The 25,054-nt window shown below is 36.0% G+C and overlaps 1 protein-coding gene across 2 annotated transcripts; it reads right to left on the reverse strand.

Moving 5' to 3' along the window:
- LOC128232921 (exocyst complex component 5-like) lies at nt 1–24,615 on the reverse strand. Of its 2 annotated transcripts, XM_052946725.1 has the most exons (19): nt 24,504–24,615; nt 22,393–22,635; nt 21,788–21,985; nt 21,524–21,591; nt 20,658–20,686; nt 17,463–17,572; nt 17,208–17,252; nt 16,887–17,027; nt 10,924–11,000; nt 10,600–10,710; nt 10,245–10,340; nt 8,703–8,868; nt 8,434–8,542; nt 5,301–5,424; nt 4,550–4,570; nt 3,624–3,819; nt 1,548–1,704; nt 1,156–1,316; nt 1–595 (listed from the first exon to the last, which is right to left on the reverse strand). In XM_052946725.1, exons 1-19 carry the CDS (start codon nt 24,525–24,527, stop codon nt 509–511), a joined length of 2,163 nt encoding a protein of 720 aa, XP_052802685.1. In that variant the 5' UTR covers nt 24,528–24,615; the 3' UTR covers nt 1–508. The 2 variants fall into 2 exon arrangements, with proteins under 2 accessions (XP_052802685.1, XP_052802686.1); XM_052946726.1 differs by lacking the exon at nt 4,550–4,570.
- Between the last annotated feature and the right edge of the window lie 439 nt (nt 24,616–25,054).

A 25,054-nucleotide genomic window follows, 5' to 3' on the forward strand; every position in this document is an offset into this window, starting at 1 on the left:
AAGATTAATAGATTTTATTCAAGTTATTGATCTTTTTTAAATACAAGCAAAAATCATAATGTACATTCACTTGCAACACACCCAAGCGTAGAGGACAATAAATAAATTTAGCAATATTGCACATTGCCACAGCTTTCAGCTTATCGGTACATTATACATCCTCAACCCTTAGATGAGACACTTTTTACATCTACCTATAATCTTGAACAAGCTTTAAAAGGTAACGATAACTATTAGAGGAACTATATAATTATGTCTGCTGTTTATACGTGATAATCAAATGTCAATTGGTGTTGTTTATTTGTTGTTATAACTGAAGCAAATAATTATAATCCGGTATAAAACAATTAAATGTAATATAAGCTGAGTACAAAAGTACAAAAGTTTGTACATGATAAGAAATACTTATACCACATAAATAACAGATGCATGGCGTAACACATTAAGCTGTTGTATTGTTCACTTCAGCATCAGAACTAGCCACCTCTGTCTGACTTCTGTAAGTATTTTACTTGAGGACTGTGGCTAGTTTTGCCGACCTATAGTCAGCTCTTAGCTGGATAAAAGACAACAAGACACTCTTATCCAGCCCCGTCTGAAAAAAACACAACAACATTCAGATATCGCACATGTTCTATATCTATAGCAAATGTATACTCTCTTGACATGGACCATTCAGATATCATCCATGTTCTATATGCAAAGCAAAAGCACACCTGCCTGAAATAGACCATTCAGATATCGTGAATGTTCTATATCCACAGCAAATGTGTTCCTGCCTGAAATAGACCATTCAGATATCATGCATGTTCTATATCCACAGCAAATGTACACCTGCCTGAAATAGACCATTCAGATATCATGCATGTTCTATATCCACAGCAAATGTACACCTGCCTGAAATAGACCATTCAGATATCATGCATGTTCTATATCCACAGCAAATGTACACCTGCCTGAAATAGACCATTCAGATATCATGCATGTTCTATATCCACAGCAAAATAATGCACAATGAATAAATTTGGTTCTGAATAAAGCAAGAAAAAATATTTAATAAATATGATACATGTACAAAATAGAATTAATTACCTTAAGAACATCAAACTTGACAGACATAAAAGATTCATAAAGCAAGTTCACAAGTGCACTCACCAGTTGGTCCCCGCCGCAGACTTGTTTCAGGTTTTCTGGTACAACAACAAGCAGGTTACAAAGGGCGTGTAGTTTCTCAAACAGCTGAGATACGAGCGGCAGCTCAAAATCCTTTACACACTTTCGGTATTCATTCACGTCACAGATCACCAACATTGCTCCTGATGAACAGAAACAACAACAGTAGTGTTATTTTACTATGATCTACAAGTTGAACAGAAATCGATAATTCACCCAAAAGGTTTCATCTCCACCAAGGAATCTTTTTGTAGCCTCTAAAAATGGGATTTTGACATTAAAAAGGTATTAGAATAGGCTACAGTACAGTGCAGCAAAAACAAAATATATATTACTTGTCATGCTTGGAAAACAACAGTTATTGAGCCACATACCCAGTGAATTGTATGAGAACTGTGTGAGGTGGTCATAAATGATGCGATGTAACCTGGTCCCCAGCTCCAGCAGAACAATCTCCACATTCTTCCCGTCCATGTTGTCCCTGATCATTGAGTGTTGGCCAGACAGAAACCGAACAACCTTAGCCGATGCCTGGATGGGGGTGTTGTTTATAAATAATATTTTTGGTAAGACTTTACTTTTATTTCATTAATAACATATGCTTATAGCACTCGTATCATCTAATTTCAGAAAAAGCATAAGTGCAATGTCTTCCCCAGAATAAAATGTTTCAAATACTACTATGCACTTTGCGCAAAAAATAAACAAAGTGTGTCTTCCCCCATTTAGGAGATGCCTTTATTGGATTAAGCCATTTAAGGTATCACAAATCTGCTGTGATTGAATTAAAAGGCATTCCAAAACTAATCTAGTCAATGTAGAAAACAAGAGCTGTCACAGTATGTGACGAATGCCCCCGAATGTGACATTGACCTACGAACAAGGTCAGTACATGAAAAGTTGATTTTGCCTTTACGTGTCAAATACATATGGCAAGTTATTTTAAATTGCCTCTGAACATAAAAAAATACTACCCATACTTGACAACCTACACTGTTATGTCCTTATATTCAGAATTCCCTGGTGAATAAACACTTAGTGTATCTTTCACCTTAAGGTAGGGACATGGGTCTTGCACACGACACGTCGTCTTCGTATGTGGAACACATTTGGCAAGTTATTTTAAAATCTGTTCATACTAGGGAAAGTAACAGCCCTGACACGACAACCTATACTCTATGTCCTTATATGCAGCACTCCATTGTGAATAAACACTAAGTGTGACCTTGACCTTTGAGGCAGGGACACGGGTCTTGCACGCGACACATCGTTTTGGTAAGTGGAACACATGTGGCAAGTTATTTTAAAATCTGTCCATACAAAGGAAAGTTACAGCCAGGACAAGACAACCTATACTCTATGTCCTTATATGCAGCACTCCATTGTGAATAAACACTATGTGTGACCTTGACCTTTGAGGCAGGGACACGGGTCTTGCACACAACACGTCGTCTTGGTATGTGGAACACATGTGGCAAGTTATTTTAAAATCTGTCCATACAAGAGAAAGTTACAGCCCGGACACGACAACCTATACTCTATGTCCTTATATGCAGCACTCCATTGTGAATAAACACTATGTGTGACCTTGACCTTTGAGGTAGGGACACGGGTCTTGCAGGCGACACGTCGTCTTGGTATGTGGAACACATGTGGCAAGTTATTTTAAAATCTGTCCATATAAGGGAAAGTTACAGCTCGGACACGACAACCTATACTCTATGTCCTTATATGCAGCATTCCATTGTGAATAAACACTATGTGAGACCTTGAACTTTGAGGTAGGGACACGGGTCTTGCACGCGACACGTCGTCTTGGTATGTGGAACACATGTGGCAAGTTATTTTAAAATATTTCCATATAAGAGAAAGTTACAGCCAGGACAAGACAACTTATACTCTATGTCCTTATATGCAGCACTCCATTGTGAATAAACACTAAGTGTGACCTTGACCTTTGAAGTAGGGACACGGGTTTTGCACGGGACACGTCGTCTTGGTATGTGGAACACATTTAGCAAGTTATTTTAAAACATACAAGGGAAAGTTACAGCCCGGACACGACAACCTATACTCTATGCCCTTATATGCAGCACTCCATTGTGAATAAACACTAAGTGTGACCTTGACCTTTGAGGTAGGGACACGGGTCTTGCAGGCGACACGTCGTCTTGGTATGTGGAACACATGTGGCAGGTTATTTTAAAATCTGTCCATACAAGAGAAAGTTACAGAGCCGGACGGACGGATTGACGGACGGACGGTGCGATTTTAATATGCCCACCTTCGGGGGCATAAAAACAGCATAATATTACCATCGTCCTGATGCTGAAATAAGCCTTGCATAAAGTATGACTCTAATATCATAATTTGAATTTCCTTGCAATATGTTTCTTCAGGATCAATGAAAATGTGTGATATCAATTCAGTCCATGCAAGTATGTACATACTGGAGTGCCCATCTGAGCAAGGACGGAGTCATCATCTGGCAGGAAGTCTTTCTTCTTCTGTTCAGAGGTGAGAATATAGCGGACCCAATTGCAGATGGATGTGACAGCGCGGTCCAGGCCCGTGTCAATCTTTGACTCCAGGTTGTCCCGTAGTTCACGTTTACGGTGTAGGCAGTCCGCATACAGTGGGGTTGACCTAAGGAGAAGTAGGTTTACATGATGTCATAAACTGAGGGTGGAAAAATGTAAAATAATGTGGTGAATTAGCAAGTCAAAATGTGTAAAGAGTAACATCAAGAGACTTGTATGTTTGTATATATCTACCTTTATAAAAAAGAAGTGAAAACATTATTTTTGTATTCACAATCTCAATTTTTAATAAAACTTATAATACGTAACAAACAGTATAAAGCACTTTTCAAAACCAAACCAGAAAAAAACAATTGAAGAAAAGAACTACATGTGTATGGTCATAGAGTTACATATATCAATCGTACGATAACCTAGCTTAGACAAGCATTGAACCACATCGCTAACAGAATGTTGTATAGAATACACAACATATATTCAAAGGAGTGTCTCTACTGGTGATCAGAATATGTTCCATAATGGTCTGCAGCTACAAAGGCATAAAATTTTCAATATGAAGTATATACATTACATGTACTATCAATTCAGAAGTATTAAGGTATCAAGATCAAGTACAAGTTACATGTATATTATAAGAAAGACATTTGGTTACAGAAGCTCAGATATTATGTCTAAAAGTCAAAGATATTAAAATGCTTGTTCCTTCAGCAGTATCTGGTACGCAAAATGTTACAATGTTACTGTTAAAAGTTATTGCCAGACTACACTAGATCCTTGACACTACATTGTAGATGTTCTGAAGGCAGATAGAACACAGCAAATTGTGGTTCACTTACACAATGTCTGTACCATCAACTCTGTGAGGGGGAAATACATATAGGTTTTCTCATACAGTCATATCACACAATTAAACTAGAAGTTCAATGCCACAAAGCCAGGTTTTCAATATATGGTCAATCAAAAATATCAGCCAATTAATTTCTTGCATGAGTTAGGATAAAATAGCAGGCTATATCTTAACTTATAGCACAAAGAAATGTAACTGAAAATTACTTCAGTTAAGTATCTTATGTGTTTAGTTTCCTTCAATTCTAACTAAAACTGTTGTGTGGAAACCTTTTTCTATTAAAGTAACAGTAACCTTGACCCCCCCCCTCCCCTCCTCAAAATCAATCCCAAGCTAGCTACACACCAACTTTCATTACTATCCATCAATTCTAACTTAAGGTATTGGGAAGAAACCATTTTTCTTTTTAAAGTTTCAGGGACCCGCATCAAAAGCAATGTCAACCTAGCTCGACATCAACATTCTAATAACCTGGTTTTCGTTGAAAATCTGGTTAAAAATAACAAAAGATACATTCCAAAAACAACAACACATATAGACAACATCTATTAATTAATATTGGTAAAATATATCTTGGGAAAAAAGTTGCAAACTACATTGAATATAATTTTTTCTTTTTCCATTCATCGAACCCTGTTAGTTACTCAAAATGACAACAATATAGATTTGATAATCTTTAGCACCCATAACATCTGTTCCACAATGTATAATGTACAAATATGAATGAATTATCAGCTTACAGGAAAAGGGGAACAGCACTGTCCATGAATTGTTTCTCAAACAGATGAAACAGGGTGTTGGCCTGCTGAACTGTGTCGAAGAAATAGATCTCGGGGGCAACTTTAGGCTCAGAAACTGGAATGGCTGAAATACAAATTACATACCATATATCAAAACATATATGTATTTATAAATAAAGGCAACTACATTTCAAATACATTGGTCAATATATAGTCAATATTAACACATTCTAATTCAGCCATATCTGAAAACAAAATACTGGTACAAACAGTACAAATCAAGCTTGTTCCGAATTATGCTTGTTCAATATGCTACAACACTTTACCTTGTAGTCCAACTTCAACAGCATAGTCTATATTCTACAGCTACCATACATTTACCTTGTAGTCCAACTTCAACAGCATAGTCTATATTTTACAGCTACCATACATTTACCTTGTAGTCCAACTTCAACAGCATAGTCTATATTCTACAGCTACCATACATTTACCTTGTAGTCCAACTTCAACAGCATAGTCTATATTTTACAGCTACCATACATTTACCTTGTAGTCCAACTTCAACAGCATAGTCTATATTCTACAGCTACCATACATTTACCTTGTAGTCCAACTTCGACAGCATAGTCTATATTCTACAGCTACCATACATTTACCTTGTAGTCAAACTTCGACAGCATAGTCTATATTCTACAGCTACCATACATTTACCTTGTAGTCCAACTTCAACAGCATAGTCTATATTCTACAGCTACCATACATTTACCTTGTAGTCCAACTTCAACAGCATAGTCTATATTCTACAGCTACCATACATTTACCTTGTAGTCCAACTTCAACAGCATAGTCTATATTCTACAGCTACCATACATTTACCTTGTAGTCCAACTTCAACAGCATAGTCTATATTCTACAGCTACCATACATTTACCTTGTAGTCCAACTTCAACAGCATAGTCTATATTCTACAGCTACCATACATTTACCTTGTAGTCCAACTTCAACAGCATAGTCTATATTCTACAGCTACCATACATTTACCTTGTAGTCCAACTTCAACAGCATAGTCTATATTCTACAGCTACCATACATTTACCTTGTAGTCCAACTTCAACAGCATAGTCTATATTCTACAGTTACCATACATTTACCTTGTAGTCCAACTTCAACAGCATAGTCTATATTCTACAGCTACCATACATTTACCTTGTAGTCCAACTTCAACAGCATAGTCTATATTCTACAGCTACCATACATTTACGTTATGGCCAACTTTGACAGCATAGTCTATATTCTACAGCTACCATACATTTACCTTGTAGTCCAACTTTAACAGCATAGTCTATATTCTACAGCTACCATACATTTACCTTGTAGTCCAACTTTAACAGCATAGTCTATATTCTACAGCTACCATACATTTACCTTGTAGTCAAACTTCAACAGCATAGTCTATATTCTACAGCTACCATACATTGACCTTATGGCCAACTTCAACAGCATAGTCTATATTCTACAGCTACCATACATTTACCTTGTAGTCAAACTTCGACAGCATAGTCTATATTCTACAGCTACCATACATTTACCTTGTAGTCCAACTTCAACAGCATAGTCTATATTCTACAGCTACCATACATTTACCTTGTAGTCCAACTTCAACAGCATAATCTAAACGCTACAACACATTTACTTTGTAGTCCAACATCAACAGTATAGTCTATATGCTACAACTACCATACATTTACCTTGTAGTCCTACTTGGAAAGCATAGTCTATGTGCTACTGTACATTTACCTTGTAGTCCAACTTCGACAGCATAGTCCACATACTACCATGCATTTACCGTGTAGTCCTACTTGGACAGCATAGTCTATATGCTACCATACATTTACCTTGTAGTCCTACTTGGACAGCATAGTCTATGTGCTACCATACACTTACCTTGTAGTCCTACTTGGACAGCATAGTCGTCTATGCTACCATACATTTACCTTGTAGTCCTACTTGGACAGCATAGTCGTCTATGTGCTACCATACATTAACCTTGTAGTCCTACTTCAACAGCATAGTCTATATGCTACCATACATTTACCTTGTAATTTCGACAGCTAAGTCTATATGCTACCGTACATTTACCTTGTAGTCCAACTTCAAGAGCAAAGTCTATATGCTACCACTCATTTACCTTGTAATTTCCACAGCTCAGTCTATATGCTACCGTACATTTACCTTGTAGTCTTACTTCCACAGCTCAGTCTATATGCTACCGTACATTTACCTTGTAGTCTTACTTCCACAGCTCAGTCTATATGCTACCGTACATTTACCTTGTAGTCTTACTTCCACAGCTCAGTCTATATGCTACCGTACATTACCTTGTAGTCTTACTTCCACAGCTAAGTCTATATGCTACCGTACATTTACCTTGTTGTCCTACTTGGACAGCACAGTCTATATGCTACCATACATTTACCTTGTAATTTCCACAGCTCAGTCTATATGCTACCGTACATTTACCTTGTAGTCTTACTTCCACAGCTAAGTCTATATGCTACCGTACATTACCTTGTAGTCTTACTTCCACAGCACAGTCTATATGCTACCGTACATTTACCTTGTAATTTCGACAGCTAAAGTCTATATGCTATCGTACATTTACCTTGTAATTTCGACAGCTAAGTCTATATGCTACTGTACATTTACCTTGTAGTCCTACTTCAACAGCATAGTCTATATGCTACCATACATTTACCTTGTAATTTCGACAGCTAAAGTCTATATGCTACCATACATTTACCTTGTAATTTCGACAGCATAGTCTATATGCTACCATACATTTACCTCGTAGTCCTACTTCCACAGCTAAGTCTATATGCTACCATACATTTATCTTGTAATTTCGACAGCTAAGTCCATATGCTACCGTACATTTACCTTGTAGTCCTACTTCCACAGCAAAGTCTATATGCTACAATACATTTACCTTGTAGTCCTACTTGGACAGCATAGTCTATGTGCTACCATACACTTACCTTGTAGTCCTACTTCCACAGCAAAGTCTATATGCTACAATACATTTACCTTGTAGTCCTACTTGGACAGCATAGTCTATGTGCTACCATACACTTACCTTGTAGTCCTACTTCCACAGCGTAGTCTATATGCTCCAGTACAAGATATTTGATAAGAATATCTAGGATCTTCACAGCATTTTCTGGGACATCAGAACCTCCAGACAACTGCAGTAAATCAAAATAGTTGTAGTTTCAAGCTTGGACTTGAATATCAAAAACATATAACTCTTTTAGCCAATACATATCATTATTAATATTTCTTATAATTTTTATTGAGTTTAGTACTTCTAGTACTTTATTAACTATAACCCCATAAAGATCATACCATCTGACATCTTTTGAAGGCCTGTTTTGTCTCCTGCAGAACGTTGATGGAGACCTCTTGTGAGAGGAAAGTTTCACCCCCATAGTTTTCTACCGTGGGGCCGATGTTGATATTCACATTCATGGTTCCGATTTTTGCCTGCAGGTCACGTCTCAGCTCAGATAAACTGTAAACAAAAACATATACATCTATTTCTGGATATAACTATTTGTAGTTTAATAGCAATATGACATCTATATTATTAAATACCATCCAAAACATTTAATGGCCAGAAGCAATTTTTCTTTTTAATAAAGGATTAAAACACGTTTGTTTTCATGTTACTTAGTCTAAGAATAACACACTCTTCTTTCGTTTCAATCAATCAAACAAGAAACACCGCAATGCAACGAAACCAGGTTTTTAATGATTGACAGAAGAACTTCAACCTGTGTCTGTTTTCAACCATTTTTCTATTTTTAGTAACAGTGACCTTGAACCTAGGGACCCCAAATGCAATCCATTGAAAGGCATCCATAAACTCTTCCTTTATACCAAGTTGTGTCAGGATATGTCAACCCTAACCTAAGTTATTCAGTTTCAACCATTTTTCTATTTTTAGTAACAGTGACCTTGACCTTGAATCTAGGGACCCCAAACACAATCCCATGAAAGGTATACATACACTCTTCCTTTATACTTGGTTTAGTCAAGATATGTAGACCCTGACTAAAATTATTCAGTTTCAACAGTTTTTCTATTTTTAGTAACAGTGACCTTGACCTTGAATCTAGGGACCCCAAAACGCAATCCCATGAAAGTATCCATAAACTCTTCCTATAGACCAAGTTTGGTAAAGAAATGTCAACCCTAACTAAAGATATTCAGTTTGAACCATTTTTTTTATTTTCAGTAACAGTGACCTTGAACCTAGGGACCCCAAACGCAATCCCATGAAAGGTATCAATAAACTCTTCCTATTGACCAAGTTTAGTCAAGATATGTCATCCCTAACTAAAGTTATTCAGTTTCAACCATTTTTCTATTTTTGGTAACAGTGACCTTGACCTTGAGCCTAGGGACCCCAAACGCAATCCCATGAAAGGTATCCATAAACTCATCCTATAGACCAAGTTTAGTCAAGATATGTCATCCCTAACTTAAGTTATTCAGTTTCAACCGTTTTTCTATTTTAGGAACAGTGACCTTGACCTTGACCCTAGGGACCCCAAACACAATCCCATGAAAGGTACCCATAAACTCTTTTTATAGGTACCCATAAACTCTTTCTATAGACCAAGTCTGGTCAAGATATGTCAACCCTTACTAAAGTTATTCAGTTTCATAGGTGAGTTTGACGCCGCCCGCCCGCCTGCCCGCCCCCCTGAACAACGACGTTCGCCATTCTAATAACCAGGTTTCACTATGTGAAAACCTGGTTAATAAGAACCGCCTCCCCCCCAAAAAAAACACAACAACAACAACCACCAACACCTTTCCATTCCATTTTTTTAGATCTAGCTTATAGGCACAAGAATTGGAACTTGAATAGAAAAATCTCACCCTCCTGACTGGATCTGTTTCTTCTGGTGGTTTTTCCCATCATAATAACGCTGTAGGATGGCTCCACATCTCTCATTCAGGTACTTGATCTCAAAACTGAACAAAGAATGTGGTGCAGATGTTCAGTTTGTTTGACTAATAGAGATTGGTCAATATGGTGTTTAAGTCTTTGGATGTTCTTGTACTTACTCTTTGTATAATACTGAATACAATCTTCAACTCAGATTTATGTACATGTATATGAAACAAATAATCTGCAACAATAGCTGAAACGTATCTGAATAGAATTAAACAGGGTTTAGAAATGTTCATAATTGAACATGGACTAGCAGAATATTCTAACACCAGTTTGTACCTGATATAGTTGTCGAGATGTTTCTGGAAGATGACCTTGGACATTTTGGGCAGAAATGAGCTGTCATTGCCAATCTTGAACTGAGACAGGTCACTAGACAGCTTTGAAGTTCTGAAAGAAATATGGTAATATTTCCTTCCTACACATTTTAAAATCCTTAAAATTACTAAATGTATTTTTTTGAGTACTTTGTAATACTCACTTATTAATATTTCAAATATTATAATATAACAGCACATGTATGTACATCGGAGAATTCATATTTTACAATAAACCTGTTCTTGCTTATACTTAATACAAGCATGCAGTTGAGTGTTACCTTACCTTGTGTACATGTCAAAGAAGTCTTTCAAGTACTGCTCCGGGTCAGACTGATCATCCAACTTGCTCTGAATAAATGTCTGAAAACAAACATCTCAATCATCAGCCTTATTTTACAATAATAAGGATGTGTACCAATTTGTGAAAAAGACAGGATGTATCTTTATTTACCTGGGATAACCCATATTCACAATGGTCCTAAATATTATGCTGAGAAATATCCTGACTAAGTTTCTTGAAGATTAGATAAACATTGTTGAATTTATGAATGCATTTTTTCTTGATATGACCTAGTCATCTAGTTTTTGACCTAGGATAACCCATCTTAATATCATGCTAAGAAATATTCTGACTGTGTTTCTTGAAGACTGGATGAACACTATTAGATTTTTGAATGCAATTGTTTCTTGATTTGACATAGTGACCTAATATTTTAAGATGACCCATAATCAAACTGGTCATAAATACCATGAAGACAAAAATATTATGACCAAGTTTCATGAAGATCATATAAAAATTGTTGCATTTATGATCCGAAAAAAACTTAAACACAATATTATGGATGAAAACCGTATGACCGCCCATCTCTAACCCAGAATTGAAAATTCTGGTTAATTACCCCTCCCCCCACCACATACTTTTATAATCAGTTCAGTTGTCCCATCTGTAAATACCTGGTAGGCAAAAAATTACATTATATTCACTAGTGATATTTTACCACATAACCCACCCTAGGAAGGCAATTTCAAATTGGACTGCCGTCTTAGTTTATTCAATGAAAAAAAGTAGAAAAATGAACTAGAACCTCCCCCTTTACCATTTCTTTATTTTCCCTTCCTGGGGTGGGTTACATGTTTAAATGGAATAGTCCTAGCCTACTTCATGAAGTATATGACAAATTTGTATGAAGCCACAGAACATAGGCCAACGTAATAGATGTGTATGAAGCCCCACCAAGTATATGATAATGTGATAAGTGTGTATGAAGCCCCACCAAGTATATGATAATGTGATAAGTGTGTATGAAGCCCCACCAAGTATATGACAATGTGATAAGTGTGTATGAAGGCCCACCAAGTATACGACAAAGTGATAGATGTGTATGAAGGCCCACCAAGTATATGACAAAGTGATAAGTGTGTATAAAGGCCCACCAAGTATATGACAAAGTGATAGATGTGTATGAAGGCCCACCAAGTATATGACAAAGTGATAGATGTGTATGAAGGCCCACCAAGTATATGACAATGTGATAAGTGTGTATGAAGGCCCACCAAGTATACGACAAAGTGATAGATGTGTATGAAGGCCCACCAAGTATATGACAAAGTGATAAGTGTGTATAAAGGCCCACCAAGTATATGACAAAGTGATAGATGTGTATGAAGGCCCACCAAGTATATGACAAAGTGATAGATGTGTATGAAGGCCCACCAAGTGTATGACAAAGTGATAAGTGTGTATGAAGCCCCACCAAGTATATGACAAAGTGATATATGTGTTTGAAGGCCCACCAAGTATATGACAAAGTGATGTGTGTATGAAGGCCCACCAAGTGTATGACAAAGTGATAAGTGTGTATGAAGGCCCACCAAGTATATGACAAAGTGATATATGTGTATGAAGCCCCACCAAGTATATGACAAAGTGATAGATGTGTATGAAGGCCCACCAAGTATATGACAAAGTGATAGATGTGTATGAAGGACCACCAAGTGTATGACAAAGTGATAAGGGTGTATGAAGCCCCACCAAGTATATGACAAAGTGATATATGTGTATGAAGCCCCACCAAGTGTATGACAAAGTGATAAGTGTGTATGAAGCCCCACCAAGTATATGACAAAGTGATATATGTGTATGAAGGCCCACCAAGTATATGACAAAGTGATAGATATGTATGAAGACCCATCAAGTATATGACAAAGTGATAAGTGTGTATGAAGCCCACCAAGTATATGACAAAGTGATAAGTGTGTATGAAGCCCCACCAAGTATATGACAAAGTGATAAGTGTGTATGAAGCACCACCAAGTATATTACAAAGTGATAAGTGTGTATGAAGCCCCACCAAGTATATGACAAAGTGATAGATATGTATGAAGCCCCACCAAGTATATGACAAAGTGATATATGTGTGTATGAAGCCCCACTAAGTATATGACAAAGTGATATATGTGTATGAAGTCCCACCAAGTATAAAATGATATATGTGTATGAAGCCCCACCAAGTATATGACAAAGTGATATATGTGTATGAAGGCCCACCAAGTATATGACAAAGTGATATATGTGTGTATGAAGCCCCACTAAGTATATGACAAAGTGATATATGTGTATGAAGCCCCACCAAGTATAAAATGATATATGTGTATGAAGCCCCACCAAGTATATGACAAAGTGATATATGTGTATGAAGGCCCACCAAGTATATGACAAAGTGATAGATGTGTATGAAGCCCCACCAAGTATATGACAAAGTGATAGATGTGTATGAAGGCCCACCAAGTATATGGCAAAGTGATATATGTGTATGAAGGCCCACCAAGTATATGGCAAAGTGATATATGTGTATGAAGGCCCACCAAGTATATGACAATGTGATATATGTGTATGAAGGCTCACCAAGTATATGACAATGTGATAAGCGTGTATGAAGGCCCACCAAGTATATGACAAAGTGATATATGTGTATGAAGCCCCACCAAGTATATGACAAAGTGATAGATGTGTATGAAGGCCCACCAAGTATATGCCAAAGTGATAGATGTGTATGAAGGCCCATCAAGTATATGACAATGTGATATATGTGTATGAAGCCCCACCAAGTATATGACAAAGTGATAGGTGTGTATGAAGGCCCACCAAGTATATGACAAAGTGATATATGTGCATGAAGGCCCACCAAGTATATGACAAAGTGATAGATGTGTATGAAGGCCCACCAAGTATATGACAAAGTGATAGATGTGTATGAAGCCCCACCAAGTATATGACAATGTGATAAGTGTGTATGAAGCCCCACCAAGTATATGACAAAGTGATAAGTGTGTATGAAGCCCCACCAAGTATATGACAAAGTGATATATGTGTATGAATCCCCACCAAGTATATGGCAATGTAATAGATGTGTATGAAACCTCATTATGTATATGACAAAGTGGTAGATGTGTATGAAGCCACAGAGCATAGGTCAAAGCAATATATATAGTCCAGGGAAATTGCCTCCCAAACCCCTCATTTTGAGAAAAGGGCTTATCAGTCCATGAAATCAGCATGAAAGGTCAATTAATCACCACTTAGCAGGCCATCCTGCTGGGCTATTTACTGTGTGTTCCAATTCCAAGATGTTCCTTGTTCTGACCAATATTGCAGTATGTGAGCATTGAATTTGTCCTGAATGATGTATCAAAAAAATGAAAAGGGAGTACATGTTTGCATACAAAAAGGATATACATAATCCTGTTAAGAGCATTTCAAACCCCCAATCACATACACAAATTTAAGTATTAAATGTTAAAACATGAAATTACAATGTTTCTTTTCGGTTCTTGTTTTTGATAAAGGATGGAACATGCATAACTTTGCTGCAATTTGTGTTATGCTAACTTTTGTTTGCACCTTTTTTAATAACCAACGCATCTGATTTGTTTACGTTTTGGTCACAGAAAAACAATATGTATTCATTAAATTTCTGCTTCACAAAGTGAGGTAGGGATTATATAGGTATCACTCCCATTGTCACGTCCGTCTGTACATTTCTGGCAGAAGTGACCACCATAGCATGAGGATGTGTAGCACTCAATACCCATGCCCCTAACTTCAAGGTCAAGGTCACAGCAACCTTCTTAACTAAGTATGTGTCCGTTAGTCCGTCCCATTTTTGTCAAGTCTACATTTTCATAGTCGGATTTGAAAAAGAATGTTTGGCAGGAGTGACCAGTATGAGGAAGTGTCGCCCTTAAAACTGGTGTCCCTTTAATTTGTTTTGCTTTAGCAGCTTGATTGATGATAGCTTGTGCCCCGTCTACATCTTTGTCATATAAGGTCAAATTTAAAATGATTTGGCATTCCGGCACTTGGGCATGCAGGGATAATCATGACATTCAGTGATAGCTCTAATTATACTTATTTAATACATCCCACAAAATTCTTTCTAAACTGTTATGTTATTATAATGCAATACATTGAACAAAATTAATCCATCAACTTAAAAGTTCAAGTCTACTAATTCAAGTTAAATGTTCTGAACGACAAAAACAAGTTAAAATACCATGTACTGCCCGCTCGGTTCTCAGAAACATGTGCTAGGAATTGAATACCAGCTGGGCAGTGAGTATTTAAAACGCGGCTTGCATTATCATACTGATCACTATGACTACCGGTATTTATGCAAAAATTACATTTACAAATGATCAAGGGTCATTTTTTACCTATATGTGTTTGAATTGTTTAAAACGATTTTTTTTTTGTTCTGTTCGGTTCTATTTCTGTTCTGTTTTTGGTTAAGGATGAAATATACATAACTCTTGACAGTATCATAACATAATTAAAAAAATCTGAATTACTGTGAAATCATTAATGTTTGTGGGGCATTAATATTCGTGGTTTTCGTGGGTTGGGTGATCCACGAATTCAAGATCCCACGAAATATAAACCCTTTATTCACTTTTTCAATTGCCTTGTTACGTACATACTCTAGTATATTATTTACAGAGGTCGCAGTATACAGTGTTAAAACCTGTCTCACTGTATAACTTACGATCATTATTCTGTTAATATATTATAACTGCCTTTAACAAATAATGAACCAAATCAATTAAATGTGTTTTATGCAGCAAATGACAATTATAAGCACGTGTTTAAACATGTGCTGTTAATGAAAATCTCCAAGTTTACAAGATGTGAGTGATGAGTGTCTGTACTCGATTTTTGTTATTTAATGAAATAATTAATCGATTACTAGTACATTGAAGGTTACTAAGCACCAAACGTGACAATATACGCACCTTTTTGGTGTTTTCACAGTTTGCAAAATTCTTAATTGGCATTCAATGGCTTCCCCTATCTGCATTTATGATCAGGGTACATCCTCTTTAATTATCCTCTTTAATTATTAATTATTACCTTTATATCCAATTAAATCGATAAGTGACATATGGGTATATGCACTAATTGGCATGTCGTACCACATTAGCGAGTGTCATAAACCGAGTGACGTAGAAGAGGGAAATCACGGGCCAGCGCGTGGATATTATGCAGACGATCTAGGACGATCGCATCTTCGATTTTTTTTTTTTTTCAAAAATGAAAATCCACGAATTCAAGTACCCACGAAATTGTTTTTTTTTTCGGCAAACCACGAAATTTCATGCCCACGAACATTAATGATTTCACAGTAGCTGTGTTCAAAAGCTTCTGTTAATGTTCATATTGTTTGTAATCCAATGCAAACAATGATATATATGTTTATGTTATAGACACACAACTTTGTTAGTTATTATGATTATTTTATAAATCTCACAAAAAGACGGTTCATTCTCAACTTAGTTTATATAACTATTATGAAATAAATTGTATAACAGAATTAATTATTAAACTTGAATTTTCAAGTGTATACAAAATCAAATGAAATGTTCTGAACAGTGAAGACAAGAATAAATGCAAGTACAAGTAATTTGTTGCAAAAAATGGGAATTTGATACAGAGAAGCAGTATTTATGACTTTACGGCTTTCCTTAGATCATTATCAGTGAGGTGTTAATAAACACTGACCCCTGCATACCCTTTATCAAATTGATAAGTAATACTCGGGACTGTATATGTATAAAGCCCTATAGAGTATATGAAAAAAGTCACACAATTATATATATATATATATATATATATATATATATATATATATATATATATATATATATATATATATATATATACATATGAAGCCACACACAGACTGAACCGACCTGTAGTTTTGTGATGTAGATATTCTGTACAAGTTTGCCCATAACCATGTCAGGATTTGTAAACACTTCCTGGATCAGTTCGTTACTCCGCTTACACAGTGGGAACACCTCACTAAATGGATCAGGACTAATGAACGAACCCTGAAAACATTGTTATCAACATAATATTTGAGTTCTTTCAGTGATCCAATACAGCTTACATACAATTTATTGTGAACTTAGGTTTAAATTGCACTTCTGTTGAACAGCAAACCCTTCTATGCAGGTAATTTACATATAATGTCTTTTCTTTAGAGAATTTGCTGGAAATCTCTATCTTACCTTTTGGGTTTCCTCTATGAATGTATCAATACATCGGCCGTGTCCCTGTAAACAGATACGTTTTTGTATTTACTACATTGAACCTTTTTGGATTTCTATAATTATTCATATCCAAGAAATACATTTTAATTTGAATACAGTATAAAGGAAGAAATAAAAAAGATTTAAGCAAACAGTTAGGAGAGAGTTTGAATAGAAGGTAATTGTATATGAAATTGTAATATATTTTGTAAAATTAAAGACTGAGTGTCATACCTTAAAGTTGGAAAGTACGGATGCACACCTCTTCATCTTGCGTTTGTCACCGTTGTGGTGGCCTTTACAGAAGTCCTTGATCAGCTTATCCTCAATCTCATCATACTTGTCTGAAATAAATCATAAAAGCAGCAATTGAAGAAATATTTGCTAAATAATGCTGACAGTAGTACTAAATGTACACACAGACAATACACATATGTATATGATTGGACATTTGTCATCGGAGTGAGGGCATCATATACAGTATAACTGTATAACCGGGGTCCGAGCTCAAACCCTGAGTGAACCGATGTTTCGAACGACTCGATTTTCAATTTTCCAGTCTGTTACGAAATATTTTTCAGTGCATTTTAATGTTGAAGTCGAACCGACTGTTGACTACCACACCGATTACGTGTTGCGTTGTCGAAATCGCTCATATGTTCAAAGGCTGTCGTATACGAAATGTAAAAGAAAAAAACAATTATAAATGAATAAATAGTTTTGTTTATTTTTACAAAAAACACATTTTCTAAACAAGTAACATTTAAATATGACAGTACATATTATGGCATTAGTCAGATTTAAGTTTCGCAAAATCAAGGATTGATGATTGGTGCATTCTTGTCTGTTTTGCAAAACTGTTCAAACCAATTATGTGTTGCTCTGTGGAAATTGCTCATATGTTCAAAGGCTGTCATATAAGAAATATAAAAGAAAAAAACAAATATAAATGAATAAATAGTTATGTTTAATTTTACCAAAAGCACTTTTTCTACACAAGCAACATTTAAATATGACAGTATTATGGCATTATTCAGATTAATTATCTTCTCAAATGCCCTTGTCAACTATCATCGGTCATGCATATACAGTGATAAACGGTTTTTTACACCTTATTAAATTTTCCTTTTAATTGTCCTTGCAATTTTTCTAACTTGCTAAAACACCTAGCAATTGTTTGTTTATTTTTGAACACGCGTTTGGGATAAAGTGTGAAATTATTACCTTGAGGGAGTTATAAGGTTTTGTGCAGGGTTTGGGACCGGCTATTGTGCTCTATTCATCAACTTATTTAGGTTTTGATGCAACATCAGTATATTTCAAATGAAAATAGAAGGACAAATGTTCTGGACTGCCGGTTCTCGAACGACCGCCTGTTCAAACGACCGCAGTTTTACTGTAGTGTGTATCTTGGGCTAATTTCAAATATCTTAGCGAATTTAAGTCGTAAATTGAAATGGTCTTAGGAATTTTTTAAATGGTTTGGTTAGGGTTACATTCTTTTCAAACACAGGTAGGGTAGGTAGGCTATTTTTTATTTTTCTTATTAGGCTCTATGTAAGAACGTTATGTCATCATTTGAGAATTGTGGTAAAGTAATCTTCTGTATAAAGCTTTAAAGGGACTAGACATCAGATGGTCCCAAATGCGGCAAATACAGTATTTCATGAAAACAAGCCTATAATTATTTATATGAACTAGTATGAGGCCAATAATACATCATTTTACATGAATAAAACAAGAGCTGTCACAGTATGTGACGAATGCCCCTGAATGTGACATTGACCTATGAACAAGGTCAGTACATGAAAAGTTGATCTTGCCTTTACGTGTCAAATACATATGGCAAGTTATTTTAAATTGCCACTGAACAAAAACAAATACCACCCATACTTGACAACCTACACTCTTATGACCTTATATTCAGCATTCCATTGTGAATAAACACCTAAGTGTATCTTTCACCTTAGAGGTAGGGACATGGGTCTTGCACCCGACATGTCATCTTGGTATGTCAAACACATGTAGCAAGTTCTTTTAAAATCAGTCCATACAATAAAAAGTTACAGCCCGGACACGACAATCTATACTCTGTGTCCTTATATGCAGCAATCCCTTGTGAATAAACACCTAAGTGTGACCTTGACCTAAGAGGTGGGGACACGGGTCTTGAACGCAACATGTCGTCTTGGTATGTCAAACTCATGTGGCAAGATATTTTAAAATCTGTCCATACAAGAGAAAGTTACAGCCCGGACATGAGTTATTGAGCCGGACACACGGACGGACGGACAGTGCGAATTTAATATGCCCACCTTCGGGGGCATAATAATATTTCGTCACTGTTTTAACTGTGTTTACCCATTCAAAAATAGCTTATAATAGTTTCCTATGTGAAGGTCATGATAAATATCCCTATGCTATTCTTAAATTTACTAGGATTGACGCGGTAGACAAACCCAGTAAATTTTGAATTGAAAAAAAAATAGAGGCAAAAACTGCGAAAGATACATGTTTCATAAGGGATGTGATACAATAATATCAATTTTATGTAAGTTTTTGACATTTTTTTTATTATCTTACAATGGTACCATCTGGTGTCTGGTCCCTTTTAAGGTCTTGAACTACATATTGAAAGACACACTTTTGTTTTTTTACTAACTGACTATAAAAACAGTAGGGTCGGGTAACCTGATCCAAACATATTTTCTTTTAAGCATTAGTATCATGTTTTCTTTATATTGCTACATATTGGTGTGAATTAAAAAAGCCAGTATTAAAAATGAAAATATTGCAATATAAAAAATCAACTAGTTAATATTTGTGCATATTTTACAGGTTTAAAGTGACATGCTCATGTTTTTGGACCAAAAATTAGTTTTTCCAGTAATGCATCTGAAAACACTTATTTTATCATTATTTTACTCTATGATATCGAAATTGCAGAAAAAAACACAGTTATAGCATAAACAAATATTTTGTTTTTAGTTGAGTTCGAACCCACGCCGGTACAGAAAAAATAGAAAACAGCCAGCTAGTCCACACGGCCACCGGGAAAAATGATGGATATGTTGACCTGTTAAGGACACATTGATAACATCATGTGAAAATGTCAATCAACCAATCTCGCAACACCACAGCCGTAATTAATTTTCAATCGTGTTATTAATGCCCATGAAAATTGTGGTCTTCAAAGACAATATTTGAGCAAATATCAACATTTGCTGAAGGGTTCCAGCTTTTGGTATTTTTGTTTTAACACCCCTTATGATTTGCCACACTTAGATTGGTAATTAAAAAAACAACTGCATTTTACAAACCATGAGCGAGTCACTTTAAGATATTGAAGGTACATGTACGACTTCGTATACTGAAACGGGCCTCAGAGTTATAATACTACCAGAGCAATTCTTTCTTAATTAAACTTACGTGCTATTTTCGTTCTTGCTTTATTGAACCTGAAACAAAATTCATGCTACATATTTACAATCAGGTTAAAACATGTAATATAATATTTGTCAGAAAATAAGTTAAAAAAATGGCAGGTATATTTCAAATATTCAATCATTATAGGTCTAAATAGTATGAGATGATGGTCTTCTATTTTTCTTCCAATATTTCATAATTATATAGAAGAACAATAAAAAGTAGTAAATGTTATTTTACAGTGCTATTTTCCTGTAAATGATAATGATCAATAAATTAGCCACATTAGACAAAAACATTTCTTGTTGACATGCGAAATTACATCACTAAGGATGTCAAAGTACTGTTGTCTGCATGTGTGTTTTTGAACTTATCACCAATATTGAACTAAATGGTTCAGCTATTTTAAAAGGATCCTGCTGCTTGAATGAATTTTGCAGTTACTAATGAACGTAAAAAATATCAGAAAACTACTACTTAAATCATTTTAAATTATTGCATAGGTTTTATAAGTTTATTGTCTCATTAAAATGAATAATAAACTGTATTAAATAACATGTCCTAAATGCTATTTATTTACATATCCAATTGTTTGTTAATTATTTGCCTTTCATTTTCATATGTAAAAAATTCAAAAAAGTAAAGTTTTGTTGATAGGAACCAAAATCACTCAATGCAACTCATATATATAATTGTTTGTTTTAATGCAAGATCAGAATACAATTCACCAGGTGAACATCAAAAGTTTTATTTTATTGGTGTTCACACCGTTGAAATTATTGTGACCTTAAATTCCTTTAGCATGTGCTCAGGAATGACTTAAAAGAATACATACGGTAATATATATATATATATATATATATACTTACTTCTCAGTAGAAGGCAGCTCAAGAGCAATCATGTGCAGTTTCTGAATGATTTCTGCTGCCAGCTGAAGCTGTTATGTAAACTTAAGTTAGAGGGACATGTAGAAATGTGATGAAATTCAAGACTACTCAGTTCTTTAAGAGTGGACACCCTAGCATTTATTGATCTATTCTAAATAAACTTTATTTAGCAAAACGTAAGTACATGTTACATAATTATATAAAGTAATAGGTAATGGTGATAAAACTGAACAGCCAGTAATCAACCTGGTTGTCCTCTTTAAAGATGGCTGACTTAGGAGGTTCATCAGTGAAGAATTCTGACAGGTAGCTCATGAGCCTCTGTGCCTCGACAGCACGAGCACGGGGCGTGTTGACCCCCTCAAGCTGGTCACCTAGGTGAACGACCTTTGTGGCCACAACACTGATGCGCTCTGCCAGGCCTTCAAAGTGTGAATAGGCTGTCTGGAAAACAAACAATTCAATTTCTCATTTTGTGTCATGAAAGGAACTAGATTACTTTTCTATTTGAATTATCTCCATGCCTTTAGGACATTTGTATGTTGATTTTATTTATTTTTGGTTTTGCAAAAAAGATATACACAAATAATGAATATATGAATAGGCAATTAAAAAGGAACAGCTAGCGTGAGATTAAGGTTTCACAATAAATAAACAATAAATAGAATCACAAACACAATATGTATTTTAAACTTCTATGTTTTTTTAAACTTCTATGTTTTATCATTCATTTTTTTATTTAGGCTTCACAAGATTTATGGCAATGTCCAAGTGTGATAGAAACATATTACAAGGTATAAATAAAAGAAGCTACATAAAGAATCATACTTTTACCGCTTCTGACTTTGTACCTGGTTGTTCCTCTGCAGGTCCACAACTCGTGACCAGTGCTTCTTTTCCTCCTCCTTGCATTCGTCTTCTAGTTTATCCACCCGCTGTTGGACCATGCGATTCTTCTGCTTCAAGTCAGATATCATCTGCTCAAAGGCCCCATGCAGCAACATTGGATCAAATTCATCATGCTGACTACGGGCCTTTGTCCCCATTGTCCGCCATGCCAATCGCTCCACAAATTCATGAGTGTCAAATGGATCCTTAAATCATAAATGTTTTTATCAGTTTAACATTACAAAGCTTTTATCTTTCTAATTATTCAACTAATGGAATTGTAACTTTTTGTATTTTGTCATGGCCAAGATTGGCTAATTATATGGGTCAGATTTGCTGATTATATGGCTCAGACTGGCTGATTATATGGGTCAGATTGGCTGATGACTAGGCTCAGATTGAAAAATGGCCATGAGTGGAAATATGACCTTGATTGGCAAATCTTACTACCGAGATGGATGGAGTTGGGTCAAAAAGGTCCAGTACTAGAAAGGCCCGGTCCTGAAAGGTCCGCTTTTAAATAAAAGAAAACACCTGTTTGAGTGGGATTGACCTTCAGATGATTAGCTGTGTGTGTCTTAGAAGAGGTGAAAATGATAACTATTATAATGTTGCATTACTGGTAAGTGATCCCGTAAAATGTACACTGATGCACAATTAAGGAAAAAGTTGTTAAAGTAAAAAAGTTCAAGTTCAATCTGTATACCGAATAAGATGCAAAATGCTTATTTCTGAATAAATTATAATGATAACTTAACACATTTATGCCAAAAATATATGATCGAAGGTCTGCATCTACAGGTTTATGAAAACAACATGACTTTGTCATAGACATAGAAGGGCCTTTCTGGTACTGGCCTTTTTGACCCACATTTGATAGATTCGATACAGCAAAGATCTTCTACATTTACAGGTATCTTTTCAGTCACACGTGATGGGTGGTTATTGGTAAAGAGGAAAAGTCAAAAGATTGGAAAGCTTGACAAATAAATAAAAGAAGTCTTTCCCAGCCGAGTTTTTGCTCTTTTTCCCCCAAGACCTCCGGTTATGGTAGCCATGGCCGGCACATGGGTACTTCCAGCTGGGACACTACACTTTCAATATTAAGATTAAAGGAAGTTGGTGGCCTCTGCAATGGGCGCACACTAGTTATTCCAAGGTATTACTGTCCTAGGGAAGAAGGAGTTTCTGTAGTAGGCTGTAGATGTTGATATGGGCCTGTACTTCAGCGAGTGTGAAACTCTAGTGTTTGATTCGGATGGTGTTAAGAATTGGTCTGCAGGGATGTCTATTTCTTTGCTTACAATCTTGAAGAACATGGTCAACTGAGCCATGGTTCTTCTGGCCTCCAGTGTTTCCCTGTGCAATTGGTTCAGCATAGATGCCATGCTACTAGTGTTATGGTAGTGGTTGGTGGCGTAAATTAGGTTTTAGGTGGCCCAGATTGGTAGACCTTACAGACAAGATCAAGACCTTCCAGTCTTGGCCACATTGTCTGTCAGTCTATGGTAGGTCAACTTGTCTGCAAAACTTTGGTGCTTTAAAGTAATCCTAGGAGGAAAAAGGTGCCCGGTGTGGGGGTCGAACCCACAACCGCCGGAACACTAGCACGGCGCTCTAACCAACTGAGCTAACTGGGCGGCTCGTTTTAACCCACACACACTACACTCCTCCCCCCATTAACCTTTTAGGCTGACGGAGGCACTCCTGCCGTTTACCGCTGCCACCAGTAAAGTAAACCTAGGAGGAAAAATGCACCCGGTGTGGGCCTCAAACCGTAGACCGCCGGAACACTAGCACGGCGCTCTAACCAACTGAGCTAACCGGGCAGCTGGTTCTTACCCACACACACTACAGCACTGGCTGGGCCATATCCAAATGGACTATATTGACTGTCTGCTATGCTTTGAAAGTTTGATAAATAACATTTAAAATTTCATTTCCTTTTTATTAGTGACAGTATGATTTTTTGTTTAATGACTGTATGATTATATCATTTTAAGAAACCAAACTAAATAATACTTATTAACGCAACGTTATACTAAATGTATTATCAATTCAATGCAGTTTTTACCTGCTCTAACTCTTCGAAAGACATAACTTATCCGGATTCAAATCAGTATCCGAAATTGTGACTTTTATTTTGTTTCGAATTTACTTATTTTTAAATGAAAAATCAAACGATTATCAATCAAAGATAAAAAAATAACATATGCTTATTTTTGTGTTTATTCGAGCTAATAAACCAGGGAGTGAAGCTATATTAAATGCGAACATTTTGTTGCAAAGATAATGCAGCAGTCAATACTTTTGAGATTTGGTATGGAAATGGTGGTGCGCAAGCTTATTTATACTTGCCCATTCGGCGATTGCTATGAAAACTAGACTCCCATGGCTACTGCAACAATGTACTCAAGGCTTTAACAAACCAACAACAAGGTTATGATACAGTAATAGTGACACGAAAGCTATGTCAACAATGAAACCAAACATTTGACAACAACAAGGTTATATGACTACAAGATCAACACATAGGCTAGGACAACAACAAAATATATGCCACCAAAAACATAGCTGCTATGACAACCATAGCATCAAGGCTATGACAACGAAGGCACGAAGGCT

Source organism: Mya arenaria, chromosome 4, assembly GCF_026914265.1.
Source record: "Mya arenaria isolate MELC-2E11 chromosome 4, ASM2691426v1".
In the NCBI taxonomy this organism is placed as follows: domain Eukaryota; kingdom Metazoa; phylum Mollusca; class Bivalvia; order Myida; family Myidae; genus Mya; species Mya arenaria.